This window comes from Mesoplodon mirus, assembly GCF_964341445.2.
Source record: "Mesoplodon mirus genome assembly, chromosome: 7".
In the NCBI taxonomy this organism is placed as follows: domain Eukaryota; kingdom Metazoa; phylum Chordata; class Mammalia; order Artiodactyla; family Ziphiidae; genus Mesoplodon; species Mesoplodon mirus.
The window spans coordinates 642630-669070 of record NC_138983.1 but is presented as its reverse complement, the minus strand read 5'-3'; the positions used below and the strand labels follow the sequence as shown (position 1 = coordinate 669070).

Genomic DNA, 26441 nt, shown 5'->3' with positions numbered 1-26441 from the left:
AGAGCTGCCCACTGTGTGCTCAGGGACCCCTCCGCTCCTGCACGGACCCCGTCCCAGCTGGCCATCTGCCCAGCCCTGCAGGCCCACGCCCTCTTCTGGGGCAACTCCCTCAGCTTGGGCTAAGCTCTCTAGATCTAGCTTCTGTCTTGCTCCTGTGACTCACGCCCCCTCCCTCCCTGGAGGTTTGGCAGCCCTGCTCCCCACCACTCCCACCCGGGCCTTCTGGATGGACATCAGTGGGCAGGGCCCCCCTTTCAGCCCACAGCTCCCAGGAGTGTCCTCTGGGCCCTCTCGCAAGGGTGTGGAGGGGAGGGTGTCCTGGGCCCCCCACCTGGGTCAAGGGGTGAGCAGCCTCACTGGGAACATCCCCAGCCCGGCCTGGCCGCAGCCTGCCTCTGCTCAGGAGCTCTTCCAAAGGCGCAATCCTGGGGGGCTCCAGGACCCACAGTGACCCCGCCCCACCTCCAGGAGACAGACACAGGGCTGATGCGAGACTTAAGTGGTTTAATGATATGGATTCGAGCCTCGGTCACCTTTCCTCGCTGGGGTGTGAACCGCAGAGTCCAGGGCTCCAAGACTCAACCCCCAGCACACAGCACGCCAGGCAAGGCTGGCCTGACACTTGCTCAGAGAAAGTTCCCTTCTGGCTCTGCGGAGGGGGGAGCGGGCAGGGCTGGGGTGGGGGTGAGGGGTGCCCAAGGCGGGCAGGGCTGGGGTGGGGGTAAGGGGTGCCCAAGGCCAGAACTCGGGTGAGTGGTGTTCAGTCCATCCTTGATCCTTGAAGGGAGAACAGCATGCCCCCCACCCCAGTGGGGTCCGGAGTCCCCCAGCCCACCCTGGGGGCGCCGTGTGCTGGGTGGGCGCTGAGGGCAATCCCTGGGGGCAAAAGGCACCAGCCCACCCAGTTCATAGCCAAGGGCAGCTGGGTGGCTGGGGTCTGCTGCCCTGGTGGCCCGCAGCCGGCCACCTGTAGGTATGGGGATGCAGTGGCTGCAAGGGGCCGAGGGAACGGCGGCAGGGCCTGAGTCACCTGCGCTGGGAGAAACCCCTGTGTGGACGGAGGCGGCCAGAGGAAAGGCCCCTGCCCCCTCCCAGGGTGCGTGTGTGGGTTCTGCGGCCTCAGGGAGAGCTGTGGGGAAGGGCAGGGCCGGGTCTGGGACCGGCACATCTCTGGCCTCAGCGGGCGGGCGGACGAGGGGCTGGCACCACCTGGTGGCAAGTTTGGCTACGGTGGGCGTCGGGGCAGGTGGGGAGTGTGGGCCGGGGCACCGCTGAGCTGGAGGACAGGCCCCACGTGCCACGAGGCGGGCGAGCCGGTCCCCAGCCGGCACGACTCTCCGTCCGAGTCCACGGTCCGAAATCCGTACACGTACAAAAATAATACTCCAGCCGCGGCGGCGGGCCCTGCCGCGGGCCGTGTGCCCTGCCGCGGGCCTAGCTGTCTTCCTCCGCACGCCTCTGGTTCTTGGAATGGAACTTGCTCATGAGCTCCTCCAGCTCCGACCCACCTTGCTGCTTCTGGGGGAGCCGGGGGACCCGCAGGTCAGTGTCTCGCCAGCCCCCCTTCCCGGGGCGCGCGGGGAGCGGAGGGCGGGGCGGCTCACCTCCAGGACGGCCTTCTGCACGGTGAGCTGGCTGTACACGCGGGCGCCCTCCTCCCCGCACACCTTCCGCAGCTCATCCTTGTTGAGCGAGAAGAGCTGGGGCCCAGTCAGGATGCCCAGATTCTCCACGATCCTGCGGGCGGTGGGGGGGGCAGGGGGCGGGCGGGGGCGTGAGGGCGGGGCCGCGGGCGTGGCGCCCGCCGAGCCCGCCCCCTGCCCGCCCTGTGCGCCCCTCTGCTCACCGGGCGCTGAAGGCCTTGGCTTCCAGCCAGGCGCGGACCTCGTCGGGGCCGGACTCGTAGGTGAGCGGCAGGTGCACCGGCTGGCTGCGCTCCACGCGGAAGTGCCGCGTCGGCTGTGCCTTGATGTGGCTGATCTTTTTGATGAGCTCGTCGTTGACCTCGTCCATGTGCTGCATCAGCTCTGCGGGGCGCCAGGCGGCTCAGGCCTGCACCGCGCGTACCCGGGGCTCCCCTCCCCACCGCCTCCCCCGCTGGCTCTGGGCCCCCCCGCCCGTAGGGTCTGGCGGCCCCATCCCTCACCGCCTTTGTTCCCGGCAAAGCCTGGGGGCAGCTTGTGGGTTGGGCTGGCAGGACCCCAGTATTTCACCCCCTGCAGGGTGAACAAGAGGGGGGGTGGGGGCGCCATTAGGTCAGCTTATCATCCCTCCCGGCACCCCTCCCCGCCCCTCATCCCCCACCTCCCAGGACCTGCCCAGCCCCCCACCTTCCCAGACTCAGCCCGGAGCCGGGGAGCCCCCGCACCAGCCCCTATAGTCGAGGGGTCCAGGCTCGGGGCCCGGTCTTTCTCTGGCCGCCCCCCACTAACCCCCAGCCACCCGGCCAGACCCTGCAGCAGGACGGAGCAGACCTCCACCTCACCTGCTCCAGGAGGGCGTCCTCTGGCCGGGCCTCGGCCAGGATGTTGCCGGGCACATAGCCTGCCTGGCCGCTGCGATTTCGAAGCTTCCACCACTGGTGGTCGTCTTCCAGCACCTGTGGGCGCCGCACCTCCACGTCACCCCTGACCCACAGCGCCCGCCCCCCTCCGCCATAGGCACCAGTGCTGGGTGCTGGGACCACCGGTGTGAGCCCCTCTTTACTGATGGGCCAGAGAGAATTCCAGAGTCGCCCCTGAGCCTGCTCCCCCGTCCCCATTCTACACACCCCCTCCAGGTGTCCCTGGCCCACCTGGCCTCCCACCAATCCATAGGGGCCACCCCCCTCCTCATTCCTCCCAGCAGCATCCTAAGCCTCTAGCCTGGTTGTGGATATAGATCACCACCCCCTCTCCAGCTGTTCCACTTTCTGTCCCCCAGTGGGTGGCCTGGATTCAGGACGGGCACAAAACTCGGAAAGTACCTTGAGGGGGCTCCCGGGGTGGGCATGAATGACAAGCCCCTGCTGGATTGGGGGGTCCCCCACTTGGCACAGGGAGGGCCCACCCCACCCTTCAGCCTGAGCCCAGCCCAGCCCAGGGGCCCATGGGCTCCCTCCGAGATCCCCAAGACAGGGAGGCCCCTCAGCCAGGTTGTGCTGGGGCGGGTGCCAGGCTGCGGACCCAGAGTGGAGCCCTGGGGTCAGGCAGACCCCACCTCTGGAACACCACCCTTTCCCCGGCCCCCACTCACCTCCAGGACCTCGTCCTTGAGCACCGACAGCTCGTTCGCATTGCGGGCTGTGAAGTCGTAGAGGACCTTGACGTACTTGGCCATGGCCAGTGCGGGTTCGTAGCCCCTGTGTGGAATGGGAGGGGCTGAGGCTCAGGGCTGGGCTGGGGTCTCTTCCTGGGCCTGGGGGAGGGCCAGGGGCAGCAGCTTCCCAGGTGAACGGCTGCGTCCTGTTCTGCGGCACAGCGGCTGTGGCTGTCAGCTGGGATGGAAACTGTGACAGCCCCGTTGCGTCTGGGGCCCCCTGCGTGGGGGGGGGCAGTGGAGGCGGATGGGATGCAAGGGTCTGTGGGCACAGCAAGGCCTGCCCTGCCCTAGCCCTTAGCCCTGGAGGCCTAGGGGTCTCCAGGCCCAGCCCCCCAGGGGATCTAGAGCCAGGCATGTACCCAAGAAAGGACAGGCCATCCCTGGAAAGTGGCTGACCATCGGGGGAGGGCCGGATGCTTTCAGAGCCATAGTCCCTCCGGCACTGCAGACACGACGCAGGGCCGCCCATGAGCTGCAGGGTCCCAGGGTGTCCCAGCTCCTGCACGGAGCAGGCCTGTGCCTGCCACTCGTGCTGGGCCATCCCTTCTGGTCAGTCTGGCCCCTGATCACGAGGGCACCCCTCATACAGTTGCAGGGCTCGGGACACTGGGTAAGTGGGGGCTCTGGGGCTGGGGCAGCCTCTGGGGCCCTGGTGGGGGGCTGTGTCAGGATTGGCCAGGGTGGATTGGTCAGGGGCTGGAGGTAAAAGGATGAAAATGTTTCTTGAAGGTGGCCCTAGGCCAGGGACCAGGGCATCAGGCTGGTGGGGCACAGGGAGGGGCACACTTGTTCAAAACATGGATTCCAGCCCCCTCCCCTCCTGAGACTGAATCCTGGGGTCTGGTGGGTAATGAGCTCCCCAGGTAGGTCCTGGGCCAGGACTGAGAACAGAAAGTAGGAGGGGAGGGGAGGAAGGATGGGGACTCCCCCAGGCCCTGGGGCTCTAAGACATGGTCTGTGGAAATGTGTGTGGCCAGAGGGAGAGAGGCCGTTCCCACCCAGACCATCAGTCTCCTCCTCCGGCTCTGAGCCTCGGCCTAAGTCAGCCCCACCAGGGCAACTGGGATCGTTGAGATCATTTAAGTTCAGTGGTTTAGTAAATTTCTAACCATGATTCTAAAGCATAAACATGGAGAAACACAAAGAGATGACGTATTAGGTACGTCATCTAAGCACTTTATGGGTGCTTTCGACATTTTCCCCTCAATTGTACACCACAAAGTTGAAAGGAAACCCGGCTCTAGTGTGGAAACCGTTATTTTGACCGTTGTGAAAAAGGCATTTGCTGCCACCTGGTGGCAGTGTACCCATAGCAGAGCCTCCGTGATTTGAGGGGTGAGCCTCACACTCCCTCACTTTGAGCAGAGCTTACCTGTGAGCATGTGGGGAGCTGACTTGGGGGAGGACGTCTCCCTGGGGTGTGGGCTCAGATGCGAGGCCATGCTTTGGGGAGTTTCTGAAGGACTTGCGGCTCACTGGAGTTGGCTGCGGGGAAGCAGACACCGGGGCTTGGTGTGAAGCAGGGGCTGGGCCAGGAGGGCAGGGCGGTGGGGCAGTGGGCGGAGGTGGAGTGCAAGCGGGGCTGCGGGCGCTCTGACCTCATCAACGGGGGCTGACGCCAGCCCCTCCACCTCCCAGGGGGCCTCCTGTAGCACGTCCAGGGGTGGTTCCCAGCCGCTCTGGAACTTGGGCACGTAGGGGGGCGTCTGCGGCTCCCGAGGCCACTCGGAGCTGGGGTGGGAGGTCCTGGGGTGAGCTGTGCCCACCCACCAGAGCTGGCCCCATCCAGGACCCCCAGCCCGCCCGCCGAGGGACCCATCCTGGTGTGCGCCCCATGCCACCACCCTACCGGGGTCGTGTCCAGGTCTCCCCCAGGGACTCCCACAGCGCCATCTCCTTGGGGACCAGGTGGCCGCGCAGGAAGCCCACAGTGTCTCGGGAGAGCAGGGGGCTGTAGACGGAGCGCGCGATGTCTGGGCCGCCACAGGTGCTGACGATCTGGGGCACAGCAGGGCGTCAGAGGCCCCCCTCCCACCCTGCGCTGCCTGCCCGCTGCGCCCCCCACTCAGAGTGCAGACGCCAGCCCCAGCCCACTGCCCAAGGTGGGCACTTGCTTCCCCCCAAGTCAGGGGCAAGCCCCCCAGGCCCCCGCTCCCCCGCCCCAGCCCCTGCCTCCCCCCAGCCCCAGGCACCAGATCCAGAGGTCCGAAGAGGAAGTGCACCAGCTCGGCTGCGCTAGGGTTCTGGATGTGCTTCTGCAGCTTGGCCTGTGGGCAGGGAGCAGGCCGACCTGTGGGGTGGCACCAGGGACAAGGCACCCCTGCCCAATATCAGCTCGGAGGGATGCGGTGGGCCGCTGTACTCACTAGCAGGTTGATGGCCAGCTTGGTCTTCTGGAAACAGTCAACAAACTCGGCCTCGGAGGGGGGCCGTGCTCGCAGCGTGAGGACGCCCTCTGGACAGGGGGTTGGGGGGTAAGCCTGGCCGGCCCGTCGCTGCCCCGGTGGGTCTGGCCTCAGTCTGATGTTGCCCACCCGTTGAGACTGGACCTTGCTCCGCTCGGTGGCCACTGTGCTCCCCACCCCCACTCCTGCGTCCACCCCAAGGCCCCTCCCCTGTCCGGTGCCCCCCACCCCCTGCCCCGCACCTGCCGGCCCCTTCTTCCCCTTCTTCTTTCCCTTCTTGCGCTGGTTCAGCTGCTTGAAAGCCTCAGCAGCCTTCTGCAGCCGAGCCACGAACCACTCGATGTCATCCAGGGCGCAGTTGAGGATTTGCTGGGGTCAGAGCAGAGGCAGGGGTCAGCCTCCGGCGCCCCACCGCTGCAGGGACACCCTCACCCGCTGCCTCTTGGCCCCTGGCCTGGGGGAGGGGGTGGGTGTTGGCTGGGGGTTGGCCCCAGGAGCCCGGAGTGGGTGGGAGGTCCTGCCGGCCCGAGACCCACCGTCTCCTTCTCAATCTTCTGAGCCAGCACGGCCCTCGGTTCCTCGTCCTGCGACTCCCAACGGCGAAAGCCTGGACGGGAGCAAAGCGGCTGCTGACTGAGCTCCCCCACCCCAACCCTGCTGCCGCCCCCAGCCCATCCCCCTCGGCCCACCTGGGTCTCCGAGCGGCATGGGCAGGCCCACTCGGTTCTTGGAAGGCGAGTCCCTGCCGTAGCGCTGGAAGGGGATGGGGGCCGGGCCCTGGGACGGGGGCAGGACGGACTGCCGCTGCCTGATCTTCTCCTGGTGGCCCCTGAAGTGGGACCAAGTGCCGCTGAGCCTGGCCGCAGCCCCAGCCCCAGGCCCGGCCCCTCCCCCCCGCCCCTCCTACCCCCCTACTTGAGGGTCTGTGGCCGCATCTTCTTCCCCAGGCGGCAGTCGGCCAGCGCGCTCTCGATGTCCTCATGCACCAGCTCCGCCTGGGGGGACGGGGCGTCAGGCTGGCTCTTGGGAGGGATCTGGGCCCCCCGCCCCGCCCCTATCCCGCCCCCCACTGCCCGCCCCTCACCTCCACCTCGTCGCAGTGGAAGAAGTGGACGTCGGGCTTGCTCTGGTCTGAGTCCTGGCACACGAGCAGCAGCACCGACGGGTAGCGTAGTTGGTTCAGCACCGTCTGGCTGTGCCGCACGGTCGGCAGTGGGAAGTTCTCCAGCTCCTCCTGGGGGACAGGCGGCTGGGACCGGGCTTGCCATGGTGCGTGGCGAGAATCCCAGACACGGATGAGGGCTCACGGCCATGGGCACGGGGAAGACCCGAGGAGCGGATGCCGGGGACATGGGCTGACTGTGGGCGTGGCCTGTGGCGTTCACGCCACGGATATGCCACGGAAAAGGAACGTGGCCTGGACATGGGCACGGACACGGACCCCACGGGGCAACGTGCACACAACGGGCACCGCCTCGGTACAGCGGGTGGAGAAGCTCTGCGAGGTGGACGTGTCCCTGTGTGACGTGGCTCCCCTGTACTCTCGGCCCTCGGCCTGCTCCCTCTCCCGCAGAGGCCCAGTGTGTCTGGGTCACTGCCTGTGCCTGCCTTGCAGGATGGGCGAATGCCCTCCCTCCTGCTGCCACCATACCTGGGATTCCACGTCCAGCAGCCGCAGCGACTGGTCGTTGACCTGCAGTAGCATCTCCTGTGTCCAGATCTTCTCCTTGGAGCTCAGCTGCACCAGCTTCCGGATGGCATCTTCCACGGACACGATGGCCTCACTCTTGTCCATGATGAATGTGGCCAAGTGCTGGGTGGGCAGGCAGGGGTCACTCTGGGTGGAGCCCTCCTGGTACCAAGAACCAGGGCCAAGGGGCTGCGCCCTGGGGCTCTGAGGGGCCATGGCCAGCCTTGGGGGTCCGAGGGGGCCACAGCCGACCCTGGGGGTCTGAGGGGCCACAGCCAACCCTGGGGGGGTCAGAGGGGGCCACAGCCAACCCTGGGGGTCTGAGGGGCCACAGCCAACCTTGGGGGGTCCGAGGGGTCATAGTCAACCCTGGGGGTATGAGGGGGTCACAACTAACCCTGGGGATCTGAGGGGAACATCCCTGCCCTGGAGGTCTGAAGAGACAAAGCCCCACCTTGGGGGTCCTCTGCTCTCCTTGGGGGATGTCTGTGGGGGCTATGGACATGCCCTGGCAAACCCCTTGGCAGTCCTACACACACAGCCCCCAGCCCACCCACATCTGCCACTGGGCTCCGGGACCAGGCTCCTTGCCCCCCCAGCAGCCCTGGTGCAGGCTCATGACAGGGCCTTGGCATGTGCCACCTCTGCCCGAGCCCGGTCTCCCCCAGCTCGCTCTTCCTTCCGGACTGTGCTCGGACACTACCTTCCTGCCTGCCTGGCCACAGCCTCACTGTCAGCACGTCCCTGCCCTGCCCTTGTGTTTATCATCATCCGACTTTATGCTGGACACAACATGCTTCTTTGTTTGCTTTCTGTCTCCTGCCTCCCTGGTGCCTGTGACAGTGCTGGGCCCCCAGCAGGCCCCCAGCAGGCCCCCAGTGAAGGTGATGGGAATGAATGAGCAGCCCATGGGGACCCCTGGCCCTCCCCGCTCCTCTCTCTCCAAGCCTGGCTCAGGCCCCTCCTCCTTCCAGGACCCCCCATGTGTCCTCGCTGACCTTTGCTGAATTCAGTAAACAATGCTGGGACAGCTGGGTGAACACTCACAGAAACTCCAAGCAGTTAAGGCTTAACCACAGAACATGGAAGCATGAAAGTGCTAGAAGGAAATACTAGGTAATTTCTGATAATCTCAGGAAGGCCTTCTTCACTGGGGGACTTTGCTAAGCAAGGAAGAGAATCCAGATGCTCAAAAGACAAGACCGGGACTTCCTTGGTGGTCCACTAGTTAAAACTCTGAGCTTAAACTGCAGGGGGCGTGGGTTCGACCCCTGGTTAGGGAACTAGGATCCCGCATGCCATGCGGTGGGGCCACGAAAAAAAAAAGGGAATAAAAAGACAAGACCAATAAATTTGACTTAATAAAAAAAAAATTTCTGCCTGAGAAAAAGTACCACATACAAAGTATATAAAAAAACCCCACAGATATAATAATAGATATAATGGAGGTGATGCAGGCTAATTTTCTTGATACAGGAAAAGGCCAACCTGCATTACAATGATAGTTCTTACTTTGTTAAAAGCTCTATTTTATTTAATCATTAAGGATATCAACGATAAATGAATAAAGAATGAAAGAATATGTAAATAAGTAAAAGATTAACAGCTCAATAGAAAAATTGACAAAAGGTATGAACAGAGAGTCTATAGGAAAATAAATATAAGTAACCTTTTAATATAGAAAATTATACTCAGGGGAATTTCCTGGTGGTCCAGGGGTTAGGACTCTGCGCTTTCATTGCCGAGGGCCGGGGTTCAATCCCTGGTTGGGGAACTAAGATCCCACAGGCTGCACGGTGCGGCCAAAAGGTATATATATATATATATATATATATATATATATATATATATATATATACACACACACACGTATATATGCAGACTCTTTCAATACAAGAATTGCAAATTGAAGCTGGAGACTATGACTTTAGAGATGAGTTTTCACCTATCCTGTTGCCCAGCACTAACAAGCCCTTGTGGGTTACACTGGCTGGTTAAGACATGGAGAAGGAGGAACCCTTGCTCCACACTCGCCTGGCTGCTCTGGGGAGGAGTTGATGGCACTGGACCAGCCCACATGCTTCCCTCTTACAATCTCAAGGCAACCTGCACACGTGTAGAATGTGGCACGGGTACAAGGCTGCTCCCTGCAAAACTCTTGGAGGCCAACCTACATGTCCATGGGCAGGTTAGAAAGAGACTGGGCAGGGGAATTCCCCGGTGGTCCAGTGGAAGAATCCGCTTTCAGGGGACACAGGTTTGATCCCTGGTCAGGGAACTAAGATCCCACATGCTGAGAGCCCGAGCACCGCAACTAAGACCCGATGCAGCCAAATAAATAAATGAATAAAATGCTAAAAAAAAAAAAAAAAGAAAGAGAGCGCGCAGGGGACTTCCCTGGTGATTCAGTGGATAAGACTGTGCTCCCAATGCAGGGGACCCGGGTTCGGTCCCTGTTTGGGGCACTAGATCCCACATGCATGCTGCAACTAAGAGTTAGCATGCCGCAACCATGAGCCTGCATGCTGCAACTAAAAGATCCCACATGCCGCAACGAAGATCCCACATGCCGCAACTAAGACCTGGTGCAGCCAAAATAAGTAAGTAAATAAATAAATATTTTTTTAAAAAGGGGACTTCCCTGGTGGTCTAGTGGTTGAGAATCCGCCTTCCAGTGCAGGGCACGTGGGTTCCATCCCTGGTTGGGGAACTAAGCTCCCACATGCCGCAGGCAACTAAGCCCACATGCTCTAGAGTCTGCATGCCACATCAAGAGAGAAGCCCGTGTGCAGCAACTAAGATCCAACGCAGCCATAAACAAACAAACAAACAAACAAATAAATATTTTTAAAAAGAAAAGAAAGAGAGTGGGCAGAAACGTGCAGTGGCTATCAGGCAGCTGGTCTGTCTGCATGAGGCGCATTGTCAGCAAAATACTGCACAGCCAAACCACCCCAACCATGCTACCCATGCATTCCAAATGACTGAAAACATAAAGAGTGTATTCTCTGACCAGAATGGGATTAAATTAGAAATCAATAACAGAATGATAACTACAAAACCCTATTAATTGGAAATTAAGCAACACACTTCTAAATAAATCATGGGTCCATATTTGTAGAAATTAAACAGCACACTTTTAAACAACAAATGAGTGAAAGAGGAAATCACAAGGGAAATAAGAAAATACCTAGAGACAAATGAAAATAGAAACACAACATATCAAAACTTATGGGATGCAGCAAAAGCAACACTAAGGGGAAATTTATACTTATAAATGCTTACATGGTTAAATGCTTAAAAAGAAGAAAAATCTAAACAACCCATGGGTCAAAGAAGTCACAAGGAAATTTAGAAAATATTCTGAGTTGCAGCAACATGGGTGGACCTAGAGATGATCATACTAAGTGAAGTAAGTCAGGGACTTCCCTGGTGGCACAGTGAAGTAAGTCAGGGACTTCCTGGGTGGCACAGTGGTTAAGAATCTGCCTGCAAATGCAGGGGACATGGGTTCAAGCCCTGGTCTGGGAAGATCCCACATGCCGCAGAGCAACTAAGCCTGTGTGCCGGAGCAACTAAGCCTGTGTGCCGGAGCAACTAAGCCTGTGCGCCGCAGCTACTGAGCCTGCGTGCCACAGCTGCTGAAGCCCATGAGCCTAGACCCGGTGTTCCACAACAAGAGGAGCCACTGCAATGAGAAGCCTGCGCACCGCAACGAAGAGTAGCCCCCGCTCGCCGCAACTAGAGAAAGCCCGCGTGCAGCAACGAAGACCCAACGCAGCCATAAATAAATAAATAAATTTATTTAAAAAAAAGAAATAAGTGAAGTAAGTCAGACAGAGAAAGACAAATATCATAGGATATCACTCATATGTGGAATCTAATTTTTAAAAAATGATACAAATGAACTTACTTACAAAACAGAAACAGACTCACAGATTTTGAAAAAAAACTTATAGTTACCAAAGGGGAAAGGTGGGGAAGGGATAAATTAGGAGCTTGGGATTAATGTACACACACTACTGTATATAAAATAGATAACCAACAAGGACCCACTGTGTAGCATAGGGAATTATATTCAATATCTTGTAATAACCTATAATGGAAAAGAATCTGAAAAAGAAGGAATACATGTATATGTATAATTGAATCTCTTTGCTGTACATCTGAAACTAATACAACATTATAAATCAACTATACTCCAATAAAATAAAATTTTAAAAAAGAAAATATTCTGAGCTGAACAATAATAAAAACAAGCACATCAAAACTTGTGGAAGGTAGCTAAAGCAGTCCTTTGAGGAGCTTTATAGCTTTAAATGAATGTCAGAAAAGAAGAAAGACTTAATATCAATGGTCTGGGCATTCCTCTTAAGAAACTAGAAAATGACAATCAAATGAAACCCAGAGTAAGTGAAAAGAAGGAAAGTAAGAGCAGAAACCAATGAACTAGTAAAATACACAAACAACAGAGAAAAATCAACAAAGCCCAAGGTTGGTTCTGAAAAGACTGATGAAATTGATAAACCCTTAGCAAGACTGATCAATAAAAAAATAGAGAAAACACAAATGATCAATAACCAGAAGGAATGAGAGGACATCACTACAGATCACACAGGCATAAAAGTGAATTCATAATAAAAGAAAACTTCCCACAAAGGAAACCCTATATTCAGGGCCTCACAGGTGAATCCTAACAAATACTTAAGAGGGAAATCACAACAATCTTCCATAAACTCTTTCTGAAGACTAGAGGAGTAGGAACATTTCTCCACTCATTTTATAAGGCCAACATAACTCTGATACCCAAACCTGCCAAGGGCATTGCAGGAAAAGAAAATTATAGACCAATGTTCTAATAAATATTAATGCAAAAAAATCCTTAATGGGCTTCCCTGGTGGCGCAGTGGTTGAGAGTCCGCCTGCCGATGCAGGGGACACGGGTTCGTGCCCCAGTCCGGGAAGATCCCACATGCCGTGGAGCGGCTGGGCCGGTGAGCCATGGCCACTGAGCCTGCACGTCCGGAGCCTTTGCTCCGCAACGGGAGAGGCCACAACAGTGAGAGGCCCGCGTACCACACACACACAAAAAAACGCATTGCATTTTTAGGAGCTTCCCTGGTGGCACAGTGGTTGGGAGTCCGCCTGCCAATGCAGGGGACACGGGTTCGTGCCCCGGTCCGGGAGGATCCCACATGCCGCGGAGCGGCTAGGCCCGTGGGCCGTGGCCGCTGGGCCTGTGTGACCGGAACCTGTGCTCCGCAACGGGAGGGGCCACAACGGCGAGAGGCCCGCGTACAGCAAAAAAAAAAAAAAAAAAAATCCTTAACAAAATAGTAGCAAATTAGTCTTGTCAATACATAAAAAGGATAATAAACCATTAGTAAATGAAGTTTATCCTAGAAATGCAAGGTTGGTTCAACATTTTAAAATATCAGCATGATTCATTACATTAACTGTAGTAAATACATTTCAATTGAGAAAGCATTTGATAAAATTCAACAACTTTCATGATAAAAGCTCTCAGCAAACAAAGAATGGAAAGGAACTTCCCCATTCTAGTAAAGGGTATCTACAAAAACATACAGCTTATAAAACGGGGAACTGGACACAGGCAAGGATGTCCACTATCATTACTTTTGTTGAGCACATGATCCTGGTAGCTCTAGCCAGGGCAATAAAGCAAGAAAAACAAAGTGGCTAAAATTAAGAAATTAAGTACTGTATTTTCAGACAAAATGATTGCGTACATAAAAAAATCCAATGAATCTATAAGCAATTCCTGAAACAAGTAAATGAATTCAGCAAGGTCTCACGATACTCAATCACTATACAAAAATTCAATTGTATAAAACAAATGCTGGGACATCCCTGGCAGCGCAGTGGTTAAGAATCCACTTGCCAATGCAGGGGACACGAGTTCGAGCCCTGGTCCGGGAAGATCCCACATGCCACGGAGCAACTAAGCCCATGCCCCACAACTACTGAGCCGGTGCGCCACAACTACTGAAGCCCACACGCCTAGAGTCCGTGCTCCGCAACAAGAGAAGCCACTGCAATGAGAAGCCTGCGTACCTCAACGAAGACCCAACGCAGCCAAATAAATAAATAAATAAATAAAACTACATATAAATAAAATAAATAAATAAAACCCCTCCCATTGCCACTACCTCTCACCCTCCCTCTTGGCCTCAGCTTCCTCATCTGGGAGGGGTCATCAAACCTGCCCACGTCCCCAGCCTTGCTGGCTGCTGGGCAGGCAGGAGAGGTGGCCCCAGCCTGGTGTCCTTCCACAGGCTAGCTTGGACCAAAGTCTAGGAGAAGGGCTGGGAAGCCCCGCTGGCACAGGTGGCTCCTCACCAAGGAGGGCAAAGTCCCTCCCACACAGAGGTGGCAGAGCTGCCCTTGGATGCTGAGCCTGCAGCAGTCATGAGCTGACCACACAAGACGGCCGCTGCCTGCCCAGGTTGGCAGGGAGGGCTGATCACCAACACAGCCCAATGCAAGAGCCCTAGGGACTCCCATGTCTCATTGCACCCACTGTATAGATGAGAAAACTGAGGCTCAGAAAGCAGTGACTCACCTGGCTTCTGTGGGCATGGAGGGCTCTAAGGGGAGGGACATTCTTACCTTCTTGGTCCAGGCCCCTCATCTCCCTGGTCCAGGGCTCCCCGCTTCCTGGTCCAGGGCTCCTCACCTTCCTGGTCCAGGCCCCTCACCTTCCTGGTCTGGGCCCCTCCCCTTCCTGGTCCAGGGCCCCTCACCTTCCTGGTCCAGGGCTCCTCACCTTCCTGGTCCAGGGTCCCTCACCTTCCTGGTCCAGGCCCCTCACCTTCCTGGTCCAGGGCCCCCCACCTTCCTGATCCTGGGTCCCCCTCCCTCCTCCCACTTTACTCATTCCCAGCCCTGCTGTCCTGCAGGTTTGGACGATGACCAGGAACCAGGAACTTGGCCGGCTGCCACGAGCAGGAAGGTCATTTTAAAAACATATTTCCTGAGTTCTAAGTGTGAATTAAAAGTGACGTAAGAGCAAAGGCCTCCGGAGCTGGTGACTCGTGTAGAGCGCAGTTACCCATATCGATTGTTCAGGCTTAGTGGGATTAGCCATCGAGAACTTCCCTGCGGGAGCTCAGAAACTCCTCCCTCTTAGTCTAGCTCCCTGTTGTGAGGCCAGGATGACAGTTTCCCTCCCACTGGGGCTTCCAGGGGAACCCAGAGCTGTCTTTGCCTTCCTCTGTTGCCCCTGGCATCCCTCTCCCCGATGTAGCTCCACGGTTCCTGTGCCCCTCGGACCGGGAGCTCCCCAGGACTGGAGGGAGGCTCTGGGGGTGAGCCCAGAACAGGCTGCCTGCTGTGGGACCACTTCTACCCCGGCCTCAGTTTCCCCACAGGCCCGGGGACCCCGGAGCACAGAGGACAGGAGTGCCCCGTGGGGTGAGGGGCTCACCTGGACGTGGTACTGGGAGGTCTCGTGCATGATGACATTGGAGTTGGAGTACTTCTTCCTCTGCTCTGAATAAGGAGACGTGGTCACTCATCCCTGAGGGCGGGACCCCAGGTGGGGCCGCAGGGAGGGCAGAGTGCAGGGGAGGAGGGCTGCTCTACGGGCCCTTTGTGGCCGCCAGGAAGGACACAAGGGCACGGAATGGAGGGACAGCCCCTCCTGGCAGAACACGGAGCTCCCTCGGTCCCCAGGAGGGACCCCCAGCTCAGAGTGGTGATGGCACAGCTGTGTCTGGGGTCTGTCCTGGAGCGGATGCAGGAGGCTCAGCCTCCTTTCATGGAGGCCTCCCGCCCACCTTCCTGGGGAGGGGTCTGGTCCAGGGCTTCCCCCAACTCTAAGAGCTGCCAGCTACCATCTCCCTGCCTCTCCCTGTCCCTCCCTTGGGCTCCTTGCTTTCCAGAGGCAGCACTGCATGGCTGGGGGAGGGGCAGAGCTGGGGGAGATGGGGGCCGGCCAGGCCCCGCCCTCCCAGAGCAGACACCTGGCACTCAGTCCAGCAGGATCCCCCGCCCCTGGAGGATCGGGTGGCGGAGAAGAGCACAGAAAATCAATATTGATGCTCCCTGAATTATTAGTAAGGCCTCTCCCCTTACTGGCTCACTGTGGGGAGGGCTATTCAGTGGCCAGAGTTTGGGGGAGGGACCTAAGCACCTGCTGGTTGATTAGGGTCCAGGGGCCTTCTCTGGGTGCCCAGGGCTGACCTGCATCTCCCCGGGTGGGGGCCTGGCACAGCCCTGGGGAAGGGAGTAGGCGAGACCCTCCCAGCCGAGCTGGCCCCTGAGGCCTCTTGTCCTCAAACCTCACTCACCAAACAGGTCCTTGGCACTCATCTTGGCCACACCGTCAGACCGGCCCAGGCTGCCACTGCAGGGGAGGGGCTGGTGAGGGTGGGGCCCATGCCGCACCCCTCCCTGGGGACTACGGGTGGGTAGCGGGTGGTGGGGGCCTAGTGGGTGGGGGTGGGGCCTCACTTGGCAGCACCCGGGCAACAGCTCACGGACCCTGATTGGCTCATGGCGTCCTCGACGGTGGCTGGCGGTGAGAGGGCAGACCTCAGAGTGGCCTGAGTCCAGGGCTTAGTGCCTGGCCCACACCTGAGTGCACAGGGGAGCCAAGCTGACACCTTATCGTGACCTGGCTGGGGCCTTGCTACCCCAGCACAGGGCCTGGGTCCCCTCCCCCTCCCTCCCTGGATCCAGGGCCTGGAGCCCCGATGGCCTGGCCGGATTCCCCAGGGTGCCTGGGCAGGCAGTCCTCAGGGAGCACAGCCCTGCCTTCTGGACACACCAGGACCACCCCTGCTCCACATCCCAGCTGGTGTTCACTGCAGCCCCATCTCTCCCTGGACCCTCGGTCCTCTACAGGGACCCCCAGGACGTGCCAGCAGAGGGGTCCCACCCCCAGAGGCTGTCTGGAGTGGGGGGGGCGAGGATGTCCTGGGGGCTCTGAAGGGGGGTCGGGGGAAGAGGCACCTTCCAAGCAGAGGGAACAGCACGTTTAAAGGCCCTGAGGCAGGTGGGAGCCAGACAAGGGAGAAAGGCAGCAAAAGATGAGGCTGGAGCCCAGGGTGAAGGGTAGGGGGCCTGGGGACCCAGAGCCCAGGGTGGAGTGCAGATGGAGCCCACCCTCTGAGAGGTGAGCAGAGCCTGGTACCCCTGGGCCAGGCTGGCATGTCCTGTGGGACTCTGTGCTCCGTGGGGACCTCTGGGTCCACACTGTGCCGCATCAGATGTCACCAGTGATGCCATCCATCTGTGGCTTCAGTGTTTAGGGGGCTGCAGGGTTGGGTCGCAAGCCAGGGGTGCTGGTATCCAGGGCAGGTAGTACCTGATACCTGGTAGCTTGTACAAGTACCTGGTAGCTTGACCAGGTACCACCTACAGGGAGGGCTCCCAGGAGGTGTGAGGGACCCGGGGGCTTCAGGCTACCCCCTCCCACATGCCACCGAGGGTCCGGGCTTGGCCAGATTCCTCTGTCCATCTGTCCGTGGAGAATGTCCGGAATGCTCATGACCTTAGTAGGTGAGCCCGAGTGTTTGCTTAATGGGATTCCTGGCGGGCTGAGCCGAGGGTGCTGGGCACGTGTGTCCAGATACACACACACACCTGGGCGAAACCGAGGCCTGTGAGCACACAGACACCTAGGTCGTGACATTCGGCCTCCCCTAGGGGGCGGGGTGGGGGGCCTCAGGGCCAGCCAGGGAGGTGGGTCCAGGCATCTGGGTTGGGGAGCAGCTGGGGGAGGGGCCACTTACAGGCCGGCTCCAGCGGGGAGTAAGGGGGCTTCTTCAGCTGACTGGGGTGGGGATGACACTAGCCCTGAGGGCCCCAGGGCCCAGGCTGCACTTTGGTTTCACTGTGGCCATTTTCCGCGTGCAAAGGAAGGCCGAGTATAGTGCCTGGTCAGGCAGGGAAGGGGGAGGAGGCCCAGCAGGGCAGGGAGGGCAGAGGGACCAGCTCCAAGTTCAAATTCCAGCTCGCAGCTGACCGACGTTGGGGAGGAGTCAGCTTAAGGCATAGGGAGCCAGGTGGGGCCCTGGGATGGGGGAGACCCTGGGGCTCTGGCTGTGCCCAGGTCTGGGCCCTAAGCGTTGGGGGAGGGAAAAGCCTGGGAAGCTGTAGGTGGGGAGCAGGACGCCAAGCTTGCACTTGGGAGACGGAGGCAGGCGCAGAGCTGGGCGGCGCTGGACCCGACTGCACTGGGCAGGGCCAGGAGAGGCCCCGCCACAGGCCGTGGGGGAGGTGCGGGAGCAGAGGCGGCGCCAGCTGGGCTGGGCCTCCCAGCGCAGCTGGGGCTGACCACATCTGGGTGGGGCACAGGGGGTCGGTGGCGCACTTCAGAAGCACCAGGAGCCCTGCTCACCCGCCTCCCTGCCACCGGGACACCTGAGGCACAGGGGCTGCCTCAGGCCAGCCCAGCCCAGCCCAGGTTGGAGGCACACAGGTCCCGGCAGCTCGGCCCCCAGCCTCCTCCCTGAAACTCCCACACCCCAACCTTAACCGAGAGCCTGACCCCGGCCCGATGTTTCCCTGGCCCTGCGTTCGCCTGCCTCTGACACACAGGAAGCCCGCTAGCACGCCAGAGGAGCCCCCAGCCTGCCCCGGCAACAGTGGTGCAGACCCTTTGAGGGACAGGGTCTGACCTCAACACCCCTTCACTGGAGGAGGGTGTTCTCCCCACGGAGCCCCAGGGCTGGGAGGCAGCCGGCTGACTCAGAAGCCACTGGCTTACAAACATCCCCAGCGCACGGCGCCGCCCCAGGACCGGACGGGGCGGGCCAGGCCGCAGGAACCCGGCTGCGGCCACCAGCCCAGGGAAAGCCCGCGGGCCCGGCGCGGCCCCTCGCGCCCGATGCCCCATGCGCCCCGGCCCGGCCGGCAGACCCAGGCCAGGGCCCCGCGTCGCGCTGTCACCTGGGGAAACTGAGGCCCAGGCAGCCCGCCCTCCGTGCGCTCGGCTCCCCTTTGGCTCCAGGGCCAAAGCGCGTGCGGGCGCCAGGTGGGGCACTCACCTGCTCCTCTCGCGGCCCCGCGCCTGGCCGCCCACTGGTCCCTTAGTCCGCGCGTCCGTCCGCCTGTCTGTCGGAGCCTGGCTCCAGACGAGAGAGGGGCGAACGGAGGAGCTGGGGCGGGGCGCGGGAAGGAACCTGAGCGGCAGGTTAGAGTCACCGTGCGCGGGCGGGCACTGGGCAGGGGCGGGGGTGGGGCGCGGATGCCCCGCCCACCCCGCCCCCGCTCCAGACCCCGCCCCCACCGCGGCTCCCCGCGGACGGTCCCCACAGCCACCCGGGTCCCTCTGCGCAAACCCCACCCCTAAAGCGGGGGCGCTGGTGGACGGGTGGGCGGGACCGGGAGCCCATCCCTCCCTGGGGCGCTCGGGGCGACAGCGCGCCCCGACGCTGCTCTGAGATCTACCCGGGGCAAGCCCAGCTGCCTGCACCCCAGAGGGGTGGCGTGGAGCCCTGGGGAGGTCAGACCTGCCCCTGCCAGGTGCCCCCAGCCTCAGGTGCCCCAGGACCCAGGGCCGAGTCCCATCCTCTTCCACTGGGGCCCCTCTGGTCTGGGGGGAGCGCTAGGGCCAGGCTTTAGTCTGAGTGAGTCTCAAAGGTAGGACCATGGGCCAGAGGCCCTGAAGTCCAGCTCCCTGAGCTTGCCAGGTCCGGGGCGGGGATACCTCCTCCATGACCTAGGAGCTCCTAAAGTCTCTTTCTTTGTGTCGCCCAGCCCAGTGTGGGCACCCTCTGAGGAGTGGGGTTATCCCATGGTCGGGGAGGGGGGGTGTCGGGATGCCTGTGGCCTACGTTGTCCTTGAGTGCCAGGGCAGCGTTGGTGTGAGGGCGCTCTGGGCAGTGACCCCGCTTTAGGCCAGGCCCCAAGCTCTGCCCGCGGTTCTGTCTTTCGTCCTCCTGAACTGATCCCCAGGATGGCTGTGCCCACCAAGCTGGGTGAAGAGGGCAGGCCGGGTGGTGGTGGGCACCCCCAGGCACCCCAAGGCTCCCGCTGTTTTCCGGGGGTGGGGGAGCAGAAAAGGTGTGCCAGGACGCAGGGTCCCAGGTCCGCGGTCCTAGAAGGCCGCGCAGCTGGTGTTTGCCAGGAGCCCCAGCTAAGGAGACACAGTGTCCTGGAAGGCCAGTGGCACTGTCCCTCCCCACGTCGCCAGGACCTTCCTGCCTGCCTGGGGTGCTGCTGGTGAGCTCGCACAGGGTCGCAGGGAGTGGCCTTCGTCCTCCAGCCCCGCCCTGCCACAGAGCCCTGGTGAGGCCTGGCTTCCTGGTCCTGTCTCCCCTCTGCCGACAACGTCCCCAGAGGGGACGGCACGCCAGCCCTTCCAGGAGGCCCAAGCCTGAAAGGGCAAAACGTGGGAGGCACGCAGGGAGGGGAGCGGCTGAGGTGGGCGCTCTCTGCTTCTGAAATCAACGTGATCGGGAGCACTGACCCCCTCAAGAATGCAGTTGGGGGCCTGGAGTCCCAGGCTGCTTGGTGGCCACCTTGAGTGTGGTATGCACCGTGGCCAAAGCAATGGGGATGTCAAGGGCATGGCCCAGACTCTCGGGCAGGCTGTGAACCCGGAGGACAACAGGTATCTTGCTGCCTGGGTCTGCAGGGGAGGGGCTGAGGTTCCCAAAGACCGCAGGTGCGTCCATCGTGGCCTCCCTGAGCCCATGTGGGCGAGAGAGGGTGGAGCCCTGCTGAGCGCACAGGAGGGTAAGCAGGGGGACGCCCCCACTGGCCTCTGGGGCTAGAGGCGCACACTGGTCCTGAGCTAAAGAAGTTGGCTGAGCAGAGAGCTCTCCGCTCCCACAGGCCCCCTAAGGGTAAGACTGACGAGGCTGACAGCACCAGTCCCCCTCGCTGAGGCCAGCCCCGCGGAGGCCCAGGCTGGGGCAGCGCAGCTCCGGGGATGCTGCGTGGGGCCTGCAGTGGGCACGCGGCCTGTGCCCTGAGGGATGAAGGGAGAACCCTGGAGGAGAAAGGTGGCTGCAGCCAGGGGCAGTTCAGAGAGGTCGAGAAGCTTCTTTATTTAAAAATACCGTGAAGAGAGAATATCCAGATGCTCAAACACAACACTACTCCAGACGTAGAAAATGTGAAATTGAGACCAAGGGAAGTCACTAGAAAACATCGGTGCAGACTCCTTCCAGGAGCACTTACAGAGGGCCTGGGAGCCGGACAGCACCCTTACTGGGGACTCTCCAGCTCTCCTCCCCCACCCCCTTGCACTGGGGCTTCCAGGTCACCTTCACCTTTCTCCAGAATCCCCAAGGGAAAGGTGTCACGGCTGAGGGGAAACCCCGCAGCCCCGAGCTGCCTGGCCCTCGGCAGGTGTCTCCTGTGCGCGGCAGGTGTCTCCTGTGCGCAGCAGAGTGCACCACCTGCCCGGGGCTCGGCCCGCAGAGCAGGACCCCTGGTCCCTGTGCCGCCCCGAAGCTGCAGGGAGAGCAGAGACGGCTGATCCCGGCCTGAGAGGGAGATGCCACGGACACCACGAGGGCACTGGCCTGGCTGCCTGCTTTCCAAAGGCCTCATCCCCCTTTGCACCCTGGATGTCGGTGGCTGCTGAAGCCAGATCCCCACCAGCCAGAGACGTCCCCGCGATTCCCCACAGACCGGCCGGGACGGCCCCACCCCTGCTTCCGCCACACACAGCCCCTGCCCAGCACCTTGTTCTGCCCTGGTTCCCGACCCCACCTCCGCCTCATAGACCCTCCACACCATCGGACACTCTAACAAACACTGAGGCAGGTCAGCACGAAGATGTCCTTCCCACTCAGCAACCGTCAGTGGAGGAGGTGACGGCTGGGGCACAGTCTGGCTCTGAGGAGGGTCTCCTGCCCGGGGCTGTCCCGCAGGCCGGGCACCGCCCACCTAGCCCTCGAAGGCGGCGATGGCCACCACCTGCAGGACGGCCTCCAGGCCGTGGAGCGCCAGGAGCATGGCGCTGAGGACCGCGTCTGCCCACAGCACCAGGGTCTGCCAGAGCAGGAAGTAGACGGACAGCAGGGCACCGCCCACCGTGAGGACCAGGCTGGCGGCCAGCGGTACCTCGGCTTCCATCAGGTTGCCCTTGGTGCCTGGAAAGCAGAACAGACATGCTGGGTGAGCGCCGGGCTTTGGGACGCACAGGCCCGGGAGGGCCCCGGCATCTCGGTTGTGAGACCAGTGCCAGCTTTGACCACCATGTGATGCCTGGGGACCTGAGTGGAAGATCCCACTGTGACCACTGCAGGGGGCTCTTCAAAGTGCGGGAAAGCAAACGCAAAAAGGGGGATGTCTTCCTTAGTGAGGAAGAAAGCCCACTGAGGCTGTGATGTTCTACTCTTGGTCTTTGGGTCAGTTGTGTGGGTGGGAGAGGGAATTTGGTTTTCTAAAGACAATTCCAACTGCATTCTGACACCTTTTCCTAATTCCACATTGACTGAGAAGATTTTGTTTAAAATTTCCAAAAATAGTTCACTTTGGGCTAAGGTCATTTTGGAAAATTTCACGCATATTTACAGAAAACAAAGCAACCGCACGTTTTACAAACAAATGGGTCAGCATGGAAGACGTAGATCTCCAGCTGTTCCGGCCACGGGTGCCCAGGGTGCCCCAGGAGCGTGAGGGGCTTGCGGATGCCCAGCGACTCTAGTGCCATTTGCCACCCTCCCATGGGCACGGGCTCGTCTGTGTCGAGGGTGTGCATGTGCAGGGGCCCGGGATGTGCTGGCTGTTCTATCAGCCATTCCAGAGGCAGGAGCATTTCTCAGACGTGTCAGCGGAACACACGGCGTGATCCCATTTAGAAGCGATGTGCTCATGTCCGTGTGCCTGTGACTGGGAATGGGGAGGCCTGGGCCCTGATGGTGAGCTGGGAAGGGAGCGGGGGGCTCTCTCGGGGCTCCTACACTGTCTGAGCTTCAGGACGTGAGGGGAGTCGGCTGAGCAAGATTCTGGCTGGGGGCCTCCAGGAGCCGGACTGGGGAGGTGAGGGAGCCTTCCACCATCCAGGCCCTGCTGCCCTGGTGGGGTCCTGACAGAACTTTCCAGATCCTTCTCCTCCTGACCACTGAGGCCAAGGGAAGGGGAGGAAGGAGGTGGGAGTGAGTGTTTTAGGGCCCCAGGGTTGATGACTGAGCTGGGTTCTAACCTCAGTGCTGTTTGTTACCCGGCAGCTTGTGCACGATATGCTTCCAAACAGGAAGCATCCCCACCAAGGACGTGGCCCATATTCTTCATCTTGTGAACAAAGCTTCCGGATAAACAAATTAATACTTAATGACACTGTAAGGCGAGGCCTGCAAAACCATGGGTAAGCAGTTTAAATCAAAAGTGTCTCTAAGAACCCTGTTACAAAATGATCAACATGTAAAGGTTCACACATGAAGCTAGCAACAATCTCAAGTACTATGTGGCTTTCAGTCAACTCACCGAAGTATAATCGAACTGCTTCCAGAATCCCCATCAGAAAGAGCAGAGTCAGGTCAAGGACCAGGTAACTGTGAGGATAAGTGAAAACCTGACCTGGAGAAAAACGGGCAACAAAGCTGAGCTCCTGTTACAGGACACAGGGTACCCACACCTTTGAGCTGCCTTTTTGCACGAGACTTACTTTTATACATGGCCAGCAGGAACGTAGCTAGGAAATAAAGGGCATAGTACGTTCCACTCAGATAGAGCAGCATCTGAAGAGGGAGCGATGAGAGCTGGCCAGCGGTTAAGGACTCTCAGGCCCAGCAAATGACCCTGCCCGAGGGCACCCACCTGGGGGGGGTGGACAGAAGGGGCTGCCCCGCCACCTATCCAGAGGGCCTGCGAACACGTGGGTCCAGCCCAGGCACCTGAGGGTGGCCACGAAGACCTGGCCGACAGCCCCCTGCCTGGTTTCCTTTGATACCCCTCCTGGTGTCACCACACCTGGCAGGGCTCCTGTGGGCTCCTGGGTGGGGCTGGGGCTTCCCCCCAGGGGACATCCTAGCCTGGAGCAAAAGGACCGGGCACATCCTTGGTGAGTGCAGGCAGGACGGCCTCGGCACCCCGGGCTTCCTCAGGTGGCATCACCCTGACCTAGGTCCCAGTTATAACACTGAGAGCAAAAAGTGACCTTTTTCACTTTCTTCAAAGAAAATGTCTTTCTCTCTTTTGGGGGGCAGTTTAATACCCACTAGCAACTTTCCTGAGCTCTGAACACTTCGTATTTGTTTATGCTAAAACAAGTCTGTAAGTTTTCCAAGTGAGGGGTTTTCGTGTTCCTGCCCCCCTGGGCCCGGAGGGAGTCAGGCAGCCACCCCTCGGCGTGGGGCTGAGCAGGAGGCACCAGTGGAGGAGGTTATATCAACTCTCTCCACCTGTTAGTGGACGCCCTTCCCACTCAGGTGGAATGACTACTCAGAACTTATAGGGAAGGTGGGGCTGGGGGCTGGGGGCTTAAAGCAGCAAAAAGCAGGAGCCAAGAGCCAACTTCAGGTGCCTGGGAGGCCTGGGTCTTGGGCTGACGGAGGGCCACAGGGATGCAGCAGCGGGATACCACCGTGGAGGAAGCTCTCCCTGGAAGAGAAGGTACAGTCAGAGAGGTCCCAAGTCCTACCAGGATGCTCCAGCAGCCTGTTCTCCTGTTGCCGCGGATTTATGGCCCGCAGCTAGGTTCCTTTCCAGCACCTCTGCACCCACTGTCCCTCCAGGGAGGATCTGACCATCTGCTTTTCTGAACCTGAGGCTGGGAGTCAGGGTGTACCCACAGGCGAAGCCCAGATCCACACCTGAGGCCAGATGCCAGGAGAGAAACCAGACACACAGCTTTTCTCATCTCATATCTGCCACACGTACATAGATGAAAACGTTTTTTGATTCAGGTTACAAGTCTCTGTCATTGATAATAGATGTTTGCTTTCCTCTGGAATTTTATTCATGGCCCCAAATATCCCTCCCCAAATAAGAATCTCCTAAGCCAGCAATCTAGGCTCTTTCCAACCCTCTCCCGCCACACAGCAGTTACACATTCTGCCCGCGTCTTCAGATGACAGTGTACGGTGACGCGCCATTAACGACTCAGAATTTGCCAGCAGCGAGAAGGACGGCGCTCTCTCCTGCTCCATTTCCTCCTTAGTCCCCGGGGGCAAGAGAGAAACTCCCAGCCTGGGTGAGCCTTTGCTTCCTCGGCAGATTCGAGGTCCTCTGGGAGTCTCACTTGGGTGGGGGTCTTACGTGGGTCAGCACAGGACACGGGTGATGGAGAGGCAGCATGTACTGAGCACGGGGAGCCTCAGAGGGTGCCCAGCACAGATCATTCATAAACCTTCATCGCGATATGGGAAGAAGGGTGCTCTCTAAACCCGATCCCTTCTTTTTCCAGGCCCAAGCTAAACTAGGCTGCCTCGATACCTGTCATTATTTGGGTGGATTTCACGTTAATCAGGACTTTGCTCCCTTCTGACCCTTCTCTTGACAGTTCGCTTCAGAACTTCAGATCTATTTGCCAGTTGCCTATTGTTATGCTTGAGATGATGGGGCTCAGGGAAGAAATGCTGTTGAAAAATCTTCAGCGCCACAGGATTTAAATACTTGACATGAAGGGTAGCTACAATTAGATATGCTGTTCTAACGACTTCAGACCTACAGAAAGAGGCTCATTCTGACTAAAGATAACCGTGGCTTTTAGAACTTCGCATTTTTTGTCAGTGATTCACTGTAATAACAATGTGGCCGTCAGAAGTTAAATGTGAAAGCAAAGAGAAAGAATGTTTTTCCTTGGGTGATATACGAAGGGTGTGAAGCGGATCGCTCTGGTGTAAACGTAATTTTCCACCAAATGAAAACGCGCGAACCTCAGTACCCGTGGCCTTGCACAAAGGTCTGGCGCTTGGGAACCCCGGTGCCGGGAAAGCTCTGTCTGAAGCTCAAACCACAGTCTGCTTCTTTGTCAGCTGCCCAGCTCACCGCTCCCGTCTAGTCCCAGCCTCTCCTCGCACAAGTAATTTCGGAGCCTGACAGCTGAGATGGGGAAATTGGCCTTTTCCATCCGGCCGAGTGAGAGCCCCGGGCCGCCCGCGTACCTCGCTCTGGTTCCACGAGCTGTGCGGCGCGGGCTCTTACAGACCCAGCGGCCAGGACTTCGAATGGGCCACCGACCGGCCGGCCCCCCGCCGCCCCGCGCAGGGCGCCACCGAGACAGGACGAGCCCGTGAGCCGGCAATCCCGGCGAGAATCCAAACCTTCGCTCCAGAAGCCGGTCCCACTGGGCCCGCAGGCGGGGCCCACTCCAAACCGGGGTGTCCCCTTCCTGCCGGCCCCGGACAAGCCCGGCCCGCTCGCTGCCGGCCCGCTCGCTGCCGGCCCGCTGGCCCCGCAAGGTTCTCATCTGGGTCGGGGGGCGCCGAGCGTCCCCTTGGGGGAGCCGTGACCTCACCGCCGTGGCTCCACCGCCCCGCGCGTCCACGGGAAGCGGCGGCGCGGACCCGGGACGGGTTCTCCGGGCCAGGATCTCACCTTGTGGACACATGAAGTCCACTGGTTAACGACCCCGGCGAGCTGCGCCCGCAGCTCGGCCTTCCCCGCACCAGGAGGAACCGAACCAACCGAACCCCTCTCCCGGGGCGACCTCCGAGACCCCGCACACCGAACCCAGCCCCTCACCTCGCCGCGAAACCGCCATCTTGCCGCGGCCCGCCCCCGCGGCCCGCCCCGCGGCCCGCCCCCGCCTGCCGCGCTCCCGGCAGCCTCTCGGCGCCGGACGCAAACGGCGTCCCTTCGGCCATTTTCGCTTCTGCTCCCGAAGGGGCTCGACGGCGCCGTGTTTCGGGACTTGATTCCGAACCGTGGCCGAGGCCCGATTAGCCCGTCCGACAGCGCTCGGGCACTTTCGGACAGGAGGAGGCGGAGAGCCGAGGCTCGCTCGTGTGGATCCCTGCTCGGGTGCGTTCGGCTCCGCTCGGCTCCTATTCGGGTGGGCTCGGCTCCCGCGGGCGGCGGGTGCAGGCGGAGCCTGCAGCGCAAGGTTCTCTAGGCCGGGTCGCGTTGCGTCGGAGACCGGCGGAGTCGGCCTCACAGTAGGGGACCCTGTTGACTGG

General features: G+C 59.9%; 2 protein-coding genes across 7 annotated transcripts; both read right to left on the bottom strand.

Moving 5' to 3' along the window:
• Nucleotides 1-490: 490 nt before the first annotated feature.
• On the bottom strand, nt 491-18540 carry EPS8L2 (EPS8 signaling adaptor L2). The gene is made up of 21 exons (XM_082629525.1): nt 18411-18540; nt 15871-15993; nt 15708-15763; nt 14843-14907; nt 7357-7518; nt 6790-6939; nt 6621-6700; nt 6395-6534; nt 6242-6312; nt 5948-6074; nt 5667-5755; nt 5493-5567; nt 5150-5298; nt 4899-5031; nt 4673-4785; nt 3235-3340; nt 2486-2599; nt 2147-2216; nt 1847-2027; nt 1605-1737; nt 491-1518 (listed from the first exon to the last, which is right to left on the bottom strand). Exons 2-21 carry the CDS (start codon nt 15912-15914, stop codon nt 1435-1437), a joined length of 2142 nt encoding a protein of 713 aa, XP_082485651.1. The 5' UTR covers nt 15915-15993; nt 18411-18540; the 3' UTR covers nt 491-1434.
• Nucleotides 18541-20392: 1852 nt separating this feature from the next.
• Nucleotides 20393-26065, bottom strand: TMEM80 (transmembrane protein 80). 6 transcript variants are annotated; one of them, XM_082628418.1, is made up of 5 exons: nt 26008-26065; nt 23903-23922; nt 22988-23081; nt 22807-22899; nt 20393-21470 (listed from the first exon to the last, which is right to left on the bottom strand). In XM_082628418.1, the coding sequence occupies exons 1-5, from the start codon at nt 26024-26026 to the stop codon at nt 21265-21267; spliced, it is 432 nt and encodes a 143-aa protein (XP_082484544.1). In that variant the 5' UTR covers nt 26027-26065; the 3' UTR covers nt 20393-21264. The 6 variants fall into 6 exon arrangements, with proteins under 6 accessions (XP_082484544.1, XP_082484546.1, XP_082484548.1 ...); XM_082628420.1 differs by having other exon boundaries at nt 23890-23922; nt 26008-26036; XM_082628422.1 differs by lacking the exon at nt 26008-26065 and adding an exon at nt 25587-25856 and having other exon boundaries at nt 23890-23922.
• Nucleotides 26066-26441: the final 376 nt, after the last annotated feature.

Bases quoted from the DNA above. Each gene is read 5' to 3' on its own strand.
- EPS8L2 (XM_082629525.1), bottom strand. From the start codon at position 15,914: ATGAGCCAATCAGGGTCCGTGAGCTGTTGCCCGGGTGCTGCCAA. The intron at 6,701-6,789 runs GTGAGGGGCGGG...CCGTCCCCCCAG, and splicing joins TCCACTGCGACGAGGTGGAG to GCGGAGCTGGTGCATGAGGA. The intron at 4,786-4,898 runs GTCAGAGCGCCC...GCTTCCCCGCAG, and splicing joins CGTCAGCCCCCGTTGATGAG to CCAACTCCAGTGAGCCGCAA.
- TMEM80 (XM_082628418.1), bottom strand. The intron at 23,082-23,902 runs GTATCCCGCTGC...ACCGCTGGCCAG, and splicing joins GGAGAGCTTCCTCCACGGTG to CTCTCATCGCTCCCTCTTCA. The intron at 22,900-22,987 runs GTAAGTCTCGTG...GTTTTTCTCCAG, and splicing joins CCTGCTGGCCATGTATAAAA to GTCAGGTTTTCACTTATCCT.